Source organism: Oncorhynchus keta, chromosome 4 (genome assembly GCF_023373465.1).
Source record: "Oncorhynchus keta strain PuntledgeMale-10-30-2019 chromosome 4, Oket_V2, whole genome shotgun sequence".
Classification (NCBI taxonomy): domain Eukaryota; kingdom Metazoa; phylum Chordata; class Actinopteri; order Salmoniformes; family Salmonidae; genus Oncorhynchus; species Oncorhynchus keta.
Window position 1 is genome coordinate 59,601,785 of NC_068424.1, and position 12,843 is coordinate 59,614,627.

The window sequence follows — 12,843 nt, forward strand, 5'->3', positions numbered from 1 at the left end:
TGAGATCCTGTATCGATGTCGCTTGATTAATGTTGTGTGGATAACGTTAAAATAACACCAGACTGAAGGCCTGCGGGCAAATGAATGCTCATTTAGCGTAGACCGTTTGGTTCTTTTGCACCCAGAGGCATAGCAGGGTTACAATGTCGTGTCCTCACAATGCATAATCTGATATTCAGGGCCGCGTCCACATGTTGCATTACTCAACATGGATAGACTTTTCGCTGGTATTATACCAACTTGCTTGTGCCATCTTTCTTATCCCAATGAAAAGCTGTTTCAGAAGTTATTTATTTCCTTCAGGATTTTCAATTTTCCCCCAAACACCCCCTAACATTCTTACCAGCCCACACTCCCTGTCCCCATAATTCCGTTATCTATACATAGTCTTAGGCATGACATTGCCGTTTCCCCACAATCCCCCAAAATAACATTGTTAAAAGTTTGCTCACAAACGAGATTGTCGCTGCCATCTTGATTACCTCTCTGAGGATTCAACCTGAGGAAAGGTAAACATCCTCATGAATTATGCATACATCTATTTACCACGTCAATAATTCAGAAGATATCAGTTGCTTGGTTTTTGCCAGGGGGTTGTAGTTTGTGGAGAAAAAAACACTACAATAACAGTGGCTGAATTTAGCTTCCTGAACAAGAAAATAATTGCACATTTTGAGTTTTGTCAGTACCTTGTGATATTGTACATGGAATTGTCTTGACTGTTTTCAATAAGAATAATTCAGTAATAGTAGTTCTTACAAAAATAACTAGCCTACTTATGCAGAATATTCCTCTATGCTGACGACAACCTTTGCAAATATGCAACTAACCCCAATAGAATGTTTATGTAATGTGCCAATTTCCCCACCATGGAGCCAAAGGAGTGATTCTACAGAAAGTTATACCAGCACAGACAGAAGTCCGGCTTCATCCCCTAGTTGCCAACCCGAGGGTCTGACAGGTTAACAGTGAAGCCATTTTTATCAGATTCTTACACATTAACAAGTGATTAGCCGTGTTGATAACTGAAGCTCCTCTGGTTACTTTACCTCAGACACGTTTCAAGCCAGCAGCTTATTGCTATCTTGTTATGAGCTCATGTTTAAGATTGTGATAAACGAGTTCAGTCTCATTTAGGTAGTATTGACTACAGCCAGGTATTACTACTGTAGCTGGAATACTGTAGGTTATAAGGTAGCCTTAGAAACGGGCCCCATTTATTGTTCACGCACTTGGGTTTGGAAATTACGATCTGTAACGAAGCACAGTGAGGGGACTATTTCAAAGTTTTAATCCTTTGACGCAGCACCCCCTCACCCTGCTCATAACCAACAATAATGACTCTAATAAGGACCTCCGCACGTGACGTGGCCTGAAGCCTCCTGCTTCAACAGCCGTGCTCACCGAACCGCCCTACAGTCAATATGCATATTCATAAGGTCCGGAGTGTCAGTGCTACCAAATGTCTATTTTTAGTACTTAATTAAAAAAAATGTTTTTTAATTTTTTAAAATTATATATAAATAAATAAATAAATTTATTTATTTATTTAAACTTCTTTGGTTTTCCATGCTCTGATGAATGAATGCAGTGTAATGGTGAAATGTACCAGTCCTGAGCCTTTTTTGAAGCTTACATTGAATGTTAGCATGATAGCTAGTGCAGTGGTCACCAATGTTCATCAATATTAGCAGTGCGTTAGCATTAGCTTAATATCTAGTGCGATTGTCATCAGACTGTACGATTGTTTATCCCATGCGTAACTCTGTTGTTTTTGTTGCACTGCTTTGCTTTCTTGGCCAGGTTGCAGTTATAGATGCGAACTTGTTCTCAACTGGCCTACCTGGTTAAATAACCTTAAATAATTGTTCAGGACGCTAGCCTCCCACCTCGCCAACAGCCAGTGAAAGTGCAGGGGGCAAAATTCTAAACAACAAATCTCATAATTAAAATTCCTCAACTATACAAGTATTTTACACTATTTTAAAGATACAGTGGTTTGATTAACAAGAAGTGTATCAGATTTTAAAAAGGCTTTTCGGCGAAAAGGTCAGCAACTAGTCACAGAAAGCATTCAGACATTTTCCAACCAAAGAGAGGTGTCACAAAAAGCAGAAATATAGATAAAATCAATTACTAACCTTTGACGATCTTCATCAGGTGACACTCCCAGGACTCAATGTTACACAATACATGTATGTTTTGTTCGATCAAGTTCATATTTATATCCAATGTAAGAAATGCCTCCAAAACATCCAGAGAAATTGCAGAGAGCCACATCAAATAACAGAAAAACTCATCATAAACTTTGATGAAAGATACTTGTTCTTAATGCAACTGCTGAGTCACATTTCAAAAAAGCGTTACGGCAAAAGCACAATATTCATTAATCTGAGAACAGCATTTAGCCACAAAAGCAAGCCATACCGTTACCTGCCAAGTTGTGGAGTCAACAAAAGCCATAAATGGCATTGTAAATCTTCACTTACCTTTGCTGATCTTCGTCGGAATGCACTTCCAGGTCTCCCACTTCCACAAGAAATTTTCGTTTTGTTCGATTACGTCCATATTTATGTCCAAATGCCTACGTTTTGTTTGCGTTTAGTTCACTATTCCAAAGGCACAATGCGCGAGCGCAAAATCCAGACAAAGTCAAATTAGTTCCATTACAGTTTGTAGAAACATGTCAAACGATGTTTACAATCAATCCTTAGGGTCTTTTTATAATAATAAATCTTCAATAATATTCCAACCGGACAATAGCGTATTCATTACAGAGGAAAAAGAAGGAACGGCGCTCCCTCGTGACCGCGCAGTAAACAACTGATTGGCCTCAGCCTAATCCACTTGTTGAAACAGCTCTTATTCGACCCCCTTCCACAATAGAAGTCTCAAACAACGTTCTAAAGACTGTTGACATCTGCTGGAAGCCTTGGGAATTTGGCCCCATAGACACAGCATATTGGATACCAATCACTTAAATGAAACTACAAACATCAGATTTCCCACTTCCTGGTTGGATTTGTTATGAGTTCTGTTATACTCACAGACATCATTCAAACAGTTTTAGAAACTTCAGAGTGTTTTCTATCCAATACTATTAATAATGCCTATATTAGCATCTGGGACAGAGTAGCAGGCAGTTTACTCTGGGCACCTTATTCATCCAAGCTACTCAATACTGCCCCCCTGTCACCAAGAAGTTAAATAAAGGTGTGAAAATTTAAAAAAATGTTTTTTAAGTCTAGGCCTGTACACCCTATTGATCCCATGTATTGTCATCTTATAAATTAATACATTGAAGATTCCTACTTGTAAGTTGCAATTTAGAACACAGGGTGGACAATTCTGATTTTAAGAAATATGGTAGTCCAAAGAGTGCATAACACCAACTGCTCATTTTAGCCTAGCATGCATCCTATTTGCATGCTTAAGGAATCTCACTGTGCTGTTGTTCTTAGTCTTTATCCTGGCAGCTCAAGTGGAGGGCGCTAAGCTCATTCACATGGCTCCTAGATTCCTGTTACTGAAATCCACCACGCACGCACGCACGCACGCACGCACACCATTCACACAAACAGGGTGTGAAGCACTGCTAGAGATTGGGTTTCCTTATCGTTTAGCATTTGCAATTGATTTCTTTTTCTATTGCACCACATTGTTTTTCTTCCAATTACCGGTATGTTTGTGTGCTGTGTTGTCTTAGCTTGTTGGAGTTCGCAAGCAGCAATACTAATGCTGCTACTAGCTACTTAGCTTTGTGTAATGTGCGTTGGTGCCAGCCTTAGCTAATGATTTCAAGGTAGCACCAGGGGGAAACGAGTGTTGCCCCACACCAACATTCCTACCATAGTGTAGTGCACATGGAGTTTTGAAAACAAGATCGCTGGCCTTCTCTTTGTCAGGAGTCAGGACACCCACTGATACTGTGTTGCGCACAGCTACTCTGTGACCTTGCCCTCCTACATAAAGGTTCCACCTGCTGTCTGGTTGCACTGGGCAATTGATAAAAATATCCCTCGGGCCCCACACTCTTTGTCAATAGATATTCAAGGATAGCAGTCAATGTCCTCTCACTCACAGGAATACACACATGAACATACCACTGCACATATTATTGATGTTACTTCCACAATGACACACACTTTGCACAAGCATTATGCACCCGCCTGCCTGCCTGAGGTGTACGTGTCTCCTACAACATTTTGGATAAACTGTTGTCCTTGCTATTTTGAATGGGCTGGGGGCCTCATGAGTCCTGCTTGGCACACTGACACCGGTGGGGGCTGGGATGTGTTTGTGCTGAACTGACAGTATAAACCTACTATGTGCCATTTTCACATACTTGACAGTAGACAACACTGATCTGGTGACCTTCACCACTGTCTGTCTCTGTCCTCTGCCTCTATACACTCATTACCCTCCTTCCAGTCAGCTGCCTTACTAAATACTTGAGATTGACCGATTAATCGGAAAGGCCGATGTAATTAGGGCAGATTTTCAAGTTTTCATAACAATCGGAAATCTGTATTTTTGGACACCAATTTTGACGATTTTTATTTAATATTTTAAATCTTTATTTAACTAGGCAAGTAAGTTAAGAACACATTCTTATTTTCAATGACGCCCTAGGAACGGTGGGTTAACTGCCTCGTTCGGGGGCAGAATGACATATTTTCACCTTGTCAGCTCGGGGGATCCAGGCTTGCAACCTTACAGTTAACTAGTACTTGTGCACTCCACAAGGAGACTGCCTGTTATGCGAATGCAGTAAGCCAAGGTAAGTTGCTAGCTAGCATTAAACTTATAAAAATCAATCAATCATAATCACTAGTTAACTACACATGGTTGATGATATTTCTATATATTATCTAGCGTGTCCTGCGTTGCATATAATCTATGTGTTATAACCTGTGTTTTTTCCCCCTTGCTCTGCATGGGTAACGCTGCTTCGAGGGTGGCTGTTGTCATTGTGTTGCTGGTTCGAGCCCAGGGAGGAGCGAGGAGAGGGACGGAAGCTATACTGTTACACTGGCAGTACTAAAGTGCCTATAAGAACATCCAATAGTCGAAGGTTAATGAAATACAAATGGTATAGAGAGAAATAGTCCTATAGTTCCTATAATAACGTCAACCTAAAACTTCCTACCTGGGAATATTGAAGACTCATGTTAAAAGGAACCACCAGCTTTCATATGTTCTCATGTTCTGAGCAAGGAACGTTAGCTTTCTTACATGGCACATATTGCACTTTTACTTTCTCCAACACTTTGTTTTTGCATTATTTAAACTAAATTGAACATGTTTCATTATTTATTTGAGGCTAAATTGATTTTATTGATGTATTATGTTAAAATAAGTGTTCATTCAGTATTGTTGTAATTGTCATTATTACAAATAAATAAATAAAATCCGCAGATTTAATCGGTAGCGGCTTTTTTGGTCCTCCAATAATCTGTATCGGCGCTGAAAAATCATAATCCGTCGACCTCTACTAAATACTGATTACATTACATTAAAGGCTCAATTTGAATTCTGTGTTTCAGCCCAATGGCATTCATATACAGTGAGGCAAAAAAGTATTTAGTCAGCCACCAATTGTGCAAGTTCTCCCATTTAAAAATATGAGGCCTGTAATTTTCATCATAGGTACACTTCAACTATGACAGACAAAAATATTTTAAAAAATCCTGAATTTATTTGCAAATTATGGTGGAAAATAAGTATTTGGTCAATAACAAAAGTTTATCTCAATACTTTGTCATTGCCAACAAAGGGTATATAACAGAGGTCAAATGTTTTCTGTAAGTCTTCAAGCTTTTCACACACTAGTAGAAGGGGAGGGGGCCAATGCAAATAGTCTGGGTAGCCATTTGATTAGCTATTCTGGAGTCTTACCGTAAGACTTAACAGTGAGCGGTCTCTGGCTAGCACCAGAATGTATCCAGGCACAAGACCTTCTCTAACTAATGGACGACCCAGATGCCTCTTAGGTTAGGGAGCGGTGGAGGCGTTGTGTGTTATTTGTCTCGGCACTGTCATCTGAGGAATGTAGTCTTCACCCCTGATTTGACACACAAGATGGCCACCTCTACTGTCATGGTAAGGGGATCCATTGACACTGGGACTCTGCTTGGTGGGATGGATGATCAGATTAGAGGCCTAACCTGGTTAAGGATCAACGTCGGAAATCAAAATGGCGGCAATCATACTGATAATGGGGCTGTTTTTCTCTTTTTCTTGTTCCACCGCATCACCGATCGCTAGGTTGAGCTATGAACTTGTTGCCACGTCTCATTGCCCTCTGAAGATATGGCGAAATCATCACTCTCAGCCGGTGACAAGTTAGCGGTCTGTTGCAAATCTAGCACGGCTCTGCTCTGAGTCGCAGGAGATTAATTTATGCTTTTCACAGCTTTTCACCTCAACAGAACCACAATCTCTGTGCGACGCGTCCCAGATTAAAAAGCCACGTTCTTGACGTGCCTGCCTGCCAGGGATCGGGGACACCGGCATCTTAAGGCGGAGACATGCTAATAGCTGAGCTAACTGGTCGATGACACATTGTTTTGATGGAGTAGAGAACCAGACTAGTTACACAAGGCATGCCAACAGGATGTGGCTCACAGAACTTGATGTTGGCAACAACTCAACAACTCATCAGTGACAGACTCATGCTTTCCCACACGTGGCCTTACTGTTGGTGTATCTCTGTCATGCATGCCCAGTAGTTGAGTGACTGTCTCCTGATATACTTTTAAGGAATACATTTAAAATACATTCTTTGTTCTTTCCTTCAAGGTGATGACTGATCTCTGCTTAAGAGATGAATCCCATTGACTATCAGCTGTTTAAAATCTCTATTTTACGATGTATTGGAGGCTGCTACTGTTGACTGAATGCTACTGTTGACTGAGTGATGGAGATTATGATGGTAACACCGTTTTAACCAATGACAGGAGTGGGTATTATGTAGCTTCCCTTTGTAAGGTCAATGCACCCAATGAAGTGCTCATTACACTCATCCCATGGTGAGTTTTATGACATGTTATTGGCCATATCATTTTAATATCCTGTGGAAACCAAAAGCCACATTAACCACAATGGCCTATCCCACATTTTAAAATTCTCACAGCAATCTCAGATATTGTATCATTATAATATATAGCCTCATATGTTACAGCATTGGACGTCTCTTAGTTAAGACAATGAGGTTTAAAATAGTAATAAATCATAATTTGGTGGGTGCTTGTATTATCAGTGGTGATCCTGGAGCGATTAGGGTTAAGTGCCTTGCTTAAGGGCACATTGACAGATTTTTCACCTTGTCTGCTTGGGTAACTAGAGACCTTTCGGTTACTGGTCCAACATTTACCACTAGACCACCTGCTGTCCTCTCAGTCCAAGTTTACCTTCCGCACAGGACTTTACCTTCCCCATAGGTCTTTAAGGTTGTGACCCCACCTTTTGATGACTCGCCTACAGTGTCAGTGTGATAAGATGCAGGGTTTGGTACGTTTGGGTCAGTGTGAATGCAAACCACCCTGCATCTTATCACACTGACCCAAATGAATGTACCAAATACTCATTCAGACCATTGAAAGGAGTGGACAATTAAAGCTCCCTATCTTGTTTGCAGACACATCAGTGGATTTGAGATGAGGTGTGGCTGCCGTTTTAGAATTTAAACAAGGCTTTGTTGTTCCTGTCCTTCCCATTTTATTGAAAGTGAAAGGGAGTGATTTGAGGTCAAGTGGACGATTGCTGACTGGAAGCTCTAAATTGTTTTATGCCAATGTTATAAATTCTTCACCCTCATGTTATAAGCTTAGTTCCCATCAACTTGAATCTAAATGATCATGTTATAGGCCTCTTAACTTGAATCCAGGATCTCAGTGAACGTGTATGGTTTTAGCTAAACATTCATTTCCTCCTGGAACACTCTCTGCTCAACTGATTGTCATGTCTATCGACACGTTGGCCCAGAGCCCTGTTCTGTACCCTACTGCCCATGGAGTTGCACAACAAACCATAGATAATGGAGACTGGAGAGGCAGCCTTGGTCATATTGGCCCCCAAAACAAAGAACGCAAGGCTATCATTGTTGGCTAATGCCCTAATGTCCTGGGAGAAAATACCTCTGATAGTTTGCCTACTGTATGGTACACTGCTACTGTCTGACTCAGATCCAGAGGTGTAGTGAACCATTAGATCCCCCTGACCTAAGGAAATAAGCAGGAATTGGATGGTAACAGAAAAATGTCCCAGACCCCATAAAGACTAACATCTGGTATTTCAAAAATGTGCTTGAATAGCACTGTTATTAAGGACACTCATCAAATGCTTGCTTTATTTCTCTTTCGCTGTCTCTCTCACACACACTTCTCAAACTTGACATTGCTTGACTCTTATCCCACTCCCCTACCTTGAGTCTATACAGTCATTGCCGTCAATACGCAATACCAGATGAACTTGGAACCCCCCCCCACAGTGTTTTGCGGTTGGCCCCAACATCTCAAACGTTATCCAATCCAAAAACACAAAACCGGGAAATGAATGGTAGCATGGTAGCGAGAGACAGTGGAAAAATGGTGTCCCTCGCATTCTTTCCATGGAGCTAATCTCAAGAGTCAATCTGAAATATTTAAGACCAAAGCCACAATTGATGGGTCTGCATATTTGTCTCTCTCACTGGAGCTCTTGAGTGGCGTAAGAGTGGTGCTCTTTCCCACACTGTGCTATAGTAGGCCTATGGAAAAACACAGCAGTAGCATGCCACCTAGTGGTCATTCTTGGTAAGGTCTGCTTCCATGTATGGCAATGGGAAATTAGACTTGTGCGCTGGTGTTTGGAATCTTCTTTACAACCCTTCCTTTAGGTTATAGCCTGTTACTGTCGGTGATTGGATAAGTCAAAGCAAGTTTTCCACCTTAGTGTGTTCACCTACCAACCTCTCAAATCTGTGATTAAGTCTACTTTAGGGAAGACTGAAAAATGTCAGCTAAGCTTTCAACAGGGTCTTGTTGTCCCGTGTGAATCCGCATGTTCACGGTTCATTCTATGTAAGCAACATTGAGGCATAATGAGTCCAGATCATCCCTCCCAAAAATGGCATTGGCAGTATTTGTCTTGCTTAAAATCATTGTGTAGCACCTTTTGTAGTCATAGTCTCATATTTTACTAGGCCGACATCTAGTCACAACTATACGAATGTCAATATGTCTCATTTTGGTGTTATCAATTTCTATTCATATCAGCTTGCTGGATAATTTGTTTCAATGTGCTGTGCCATTTTATGTTAAATCCCAAATAAATTGGCCTGTCCTGTCCTTGTACAGTAGATGGTGCCAGAACCTAGCCAGTCTCCAAGCAGAATTATCAGGCCCACACAGTATCCAAATCAGTGAGCGACGTCAGAACAGAACATAAGGCTAGAATTCGGCTGGGGATATCACTGCATGATGTAACATGGGTCGAGGTAACCCAGTCTTAGGCTGGGGATATCACTGCATGATGTAACATGGGTCGGGGTAACCCAGTCTTAGGCTGGGGATATCACTGCATGATGTAACATGGGTCGAGGTAACCCAGTCTATTAGGCTGGGGATATCACTGCATGATGTAACATGGGTCGAGGTAACCCAGTCTATTAGGCTGGGGATATCACTGCATGATGTAACATGGGTCGAGGTAACCCAGTCTTTAGGCTGGGGATATCACTGCATGATGTAACATGGGTCGAGGTAACCCAGTCTATTAGGCTGTCTATTAGGCTGGGGATATCACTGCATGATGTAACATGGGTCGAGGTAACCCAGTCTATTAGGCTGGGGATATCACTGCATGATGTAACATGGGGGGATATCACTGAGGTAACCCAGTCTATTAGGCTGGGGATATCACTGCATGATGTAACATGGGTCGAGGTAACCCAGTCTTAGGCTGGGGATATCACTGCATGATGTAACATGGGTCGAGGTAACCCAGTCTTAGGCTGGGGATATCACTGCATGATGTAACATGGGTCGAGGTAACCCAGTCTATTAGGCTGGGGATATCACTGCATGATGTAACATGGGTCGAGGTAACCCAGTCTTAGGCTGGGGATATCACTGCATGATGTAACATGGGTCGAGGTAACCCAGTCTTAGGCTGGGGATATCACTGCATGATGTAACATGGGTCGAGGTAACCCAGTCTTAGGCTGGGGATATCACTGCATGATGTAACATGGGTCGAGGTAACCCAGTCTATTAGGCTGGGGATATCACTGCATGATGTAACATGGGTCGAGGTAACCCAGTCTTAGGCTGGGGATATCACTGCATGATGTAACATGGGTCGAGGTAACCCAGTCTATTAGGCTGGGGATATCACTGCATGATGTAACATGGGTCGAGGTAACCCAGTCTATTAGGCTGGGGATATCACTGCATGATGTAACATGGGTCGAGGTAACCCAGTCTATGGAGCTTTGAAGGCCAACCTAGTTATTTTTTTTTTTTAGTTCTAATTAAGCCAACGGTCTGAACAGTGTTTTGTATCGCATGAATGTTGTGTATGTTGATGGGACATAGGATATCCAAGATAGGCCCTAACTTTGCATAATAGCCTATAGACCTTGTCTGTTCAATGGGTATACGTTATAAACTCATGTATGATTGTTCAAATAATAACTTGCAAAACATCACATTTCAGCTTTGATCTTCTCAACAGATTTGATCTATGGTCTTGTTTGTAGTAACTCACACTTTGGTACGACCCGCAGGTCATTTTTAACCAAACACCAGCCCCCCTTACTCAATCTTTGATCTCTAACCTGAGTTGCTTCAAACCGGTTGACCTCTCTATTCATTCCCCTTGGTGTCAGACGGTTTCAGAGCCCAGAGCTTGGTGTCAGCTGACAAAGTTGAGACAAATGAAAGGAAGCACCACCCGTCCTGTTTCCTTTTTGGTCTCTAAAATGTATCTTTCTTAGATTAGGTGCTTTGTGCAGGCATTTTCTTTGGGCCTCTAAGTATGTTGCCTTGAATGGCAGAGGAGGTGTGTCTGTCTATGTGTCTGTCAGGTTTTTTCTTTATTTTTACTATTTTCTACATTGTAGAATAATAGTGAAGATGTCAAAACTAAAAATGAATACATGGAATTATGTAGTAACCAAAAAATTGTTAAACAAATCATATATGTATGTATATGAGATTCTTGAAAGTAGCCACCCGTTGCCTTGACAGCTTTGCACACTCTTGGCATTCTCTCAACCAGCTTCATGAGGTCATCACCTGGAATGCATTTTTTAATTAACAGGTGTGCCTTGTTAAAGGTTAATTTGTGGAATTTCTTTCCTTAATGTGTTTGAGCCAATCAGTTCTGTTGTAACAAGGCAGGGTTGGTATACAGAAGATAGCCCTACTTGGTAAAAGACCAATTCCATATTTTGGCAAAAGACCAATTCCATATTTTGGCAAGAACAGCTCAAATAAGTAAAGAGAAACAACAGTCCATTACTTTAAGACATGAAGGTGTCAATCCGGAAAATTTCAAGAACTTTGAACATTTCTTGAAGTGCAGTTGCAAAAACCATAAAGAGCTATGATACAACTGGCTCTCATGAGGACCGCCACAGGTAAGGAAGATCCAGAGTTAACTCTCCTGCAGGGGATAAGTTCATTAGTTACCAGCCTCAGAAATTGCATCCCAAATAAATGCTTCACAGAGTTCTAGCAACAGACACATCTCAACATCTACTGTGTCTTTGTGAGACACAGAGTAGGTGAATGGATGATCTCCGCATGTGTGCTTCCCATGGAGGAGGTGTGATGGTGCTTGCTGGAGACACTCTGTGATTTATTTAGAATTCAAGAAACACAAACAGAATGGCTACCAAAGCATTCTGCAGCGATATGCCATCCGACCTGGTTTGCGCTTAGTGGGACTATCACTTAGTTTTTCAACAGGAAAATGACCCAATACATCTCCAGACTGTAAGGCCTATTTGACCAAGGCGAATGAGAGAGTGCTGCATCCGATGACGTGGCCTCCACAATCACCCAACCTTAACCCAATTGAAATGGTTTGGGTTGAGTTGGATCGCAGAGTGAATTAAAAGCAGCCAACAAGTGCTCAGCATATGTGGGAACTCCTTCAAGACTGTTGGAAAAACATTCCAGGTGAAGCTGGTTGAGAGAATGCCAAGAGCGGGCAAAGCTGTCATCAAGGCAAAGGGTGGCTACTTTGAAGAATCTAAAATATATTTTGATTAGTTAACACTTTTTTGGTTACTACATAATTCTGTGTTATGTCATAGTTTTGGTGTCTTCACTATTCTACAATGTAGAAAATGGTAAAAATAAAGAAAAACCATTGAATGAGTAGGTGTGTCCAAACTTTGACTGGTACTGTATGTATTAGGGACAGCACTGGTAATTTTAAAAAGGTTGTTTGGCTCTTAGAACTGCTGACTCTTCATGTCTGTCTACTGTTAACACGCTGACTTTTTCCCCATGATATTCCAACACCCTGCACCCGGTAAAATCGTAATGCTAAAATGCTAATAAACTGACACATCTCCTCTATTTCACACAGGACCTGGAGATAGTCTACTCCTATCTGCATGGAATGGAGGCCCTGTCTAACCTCCGAGAACACCAGCTGAGGTGAGAGCTCCCACATTGATTCAGATTGATCAAATGAATTACACATGAATTTATACTCGTTAATTACATGGATGGTCTGTGATTAGCAGTTGCACAATACCCTGATGAGACTAAAAGTATTATTAGATGGTAACACCTTAAAGGAATGTTGTTTTCCTCTGTGGTAGCTAGTTCTCAGAGACTAGTTTTT

General features: G+C 41.4%; 1 protein-coding gene across 13 annotated transcripts in view; it reads left to right on the forward strand.

Moving 5' to 3' along the window:
- The window catches only part of LOC118375339 (rap guanine nucleotide exchange factor 2-like), a 156,835-nt gene that overhangs the window by 29,279 nt on the left and 114,713 nt on the right, over positions 1-12,843 (forward strand). For all 13 annotated transcript variants that reach the window (XM_052511655.1, XM_052511594.1, XM_052511609.1 and 10 more), the window contains exon 2: positions 12,583-12,653. In XM_052511655.1, coding sequence (XP_052367615.1) covers positions 12,583-12,653 — 71 coding nt within the window. The remainder of the gene's footprint in view (positions 1-12,582; positions 12,654-12,843) is intronic.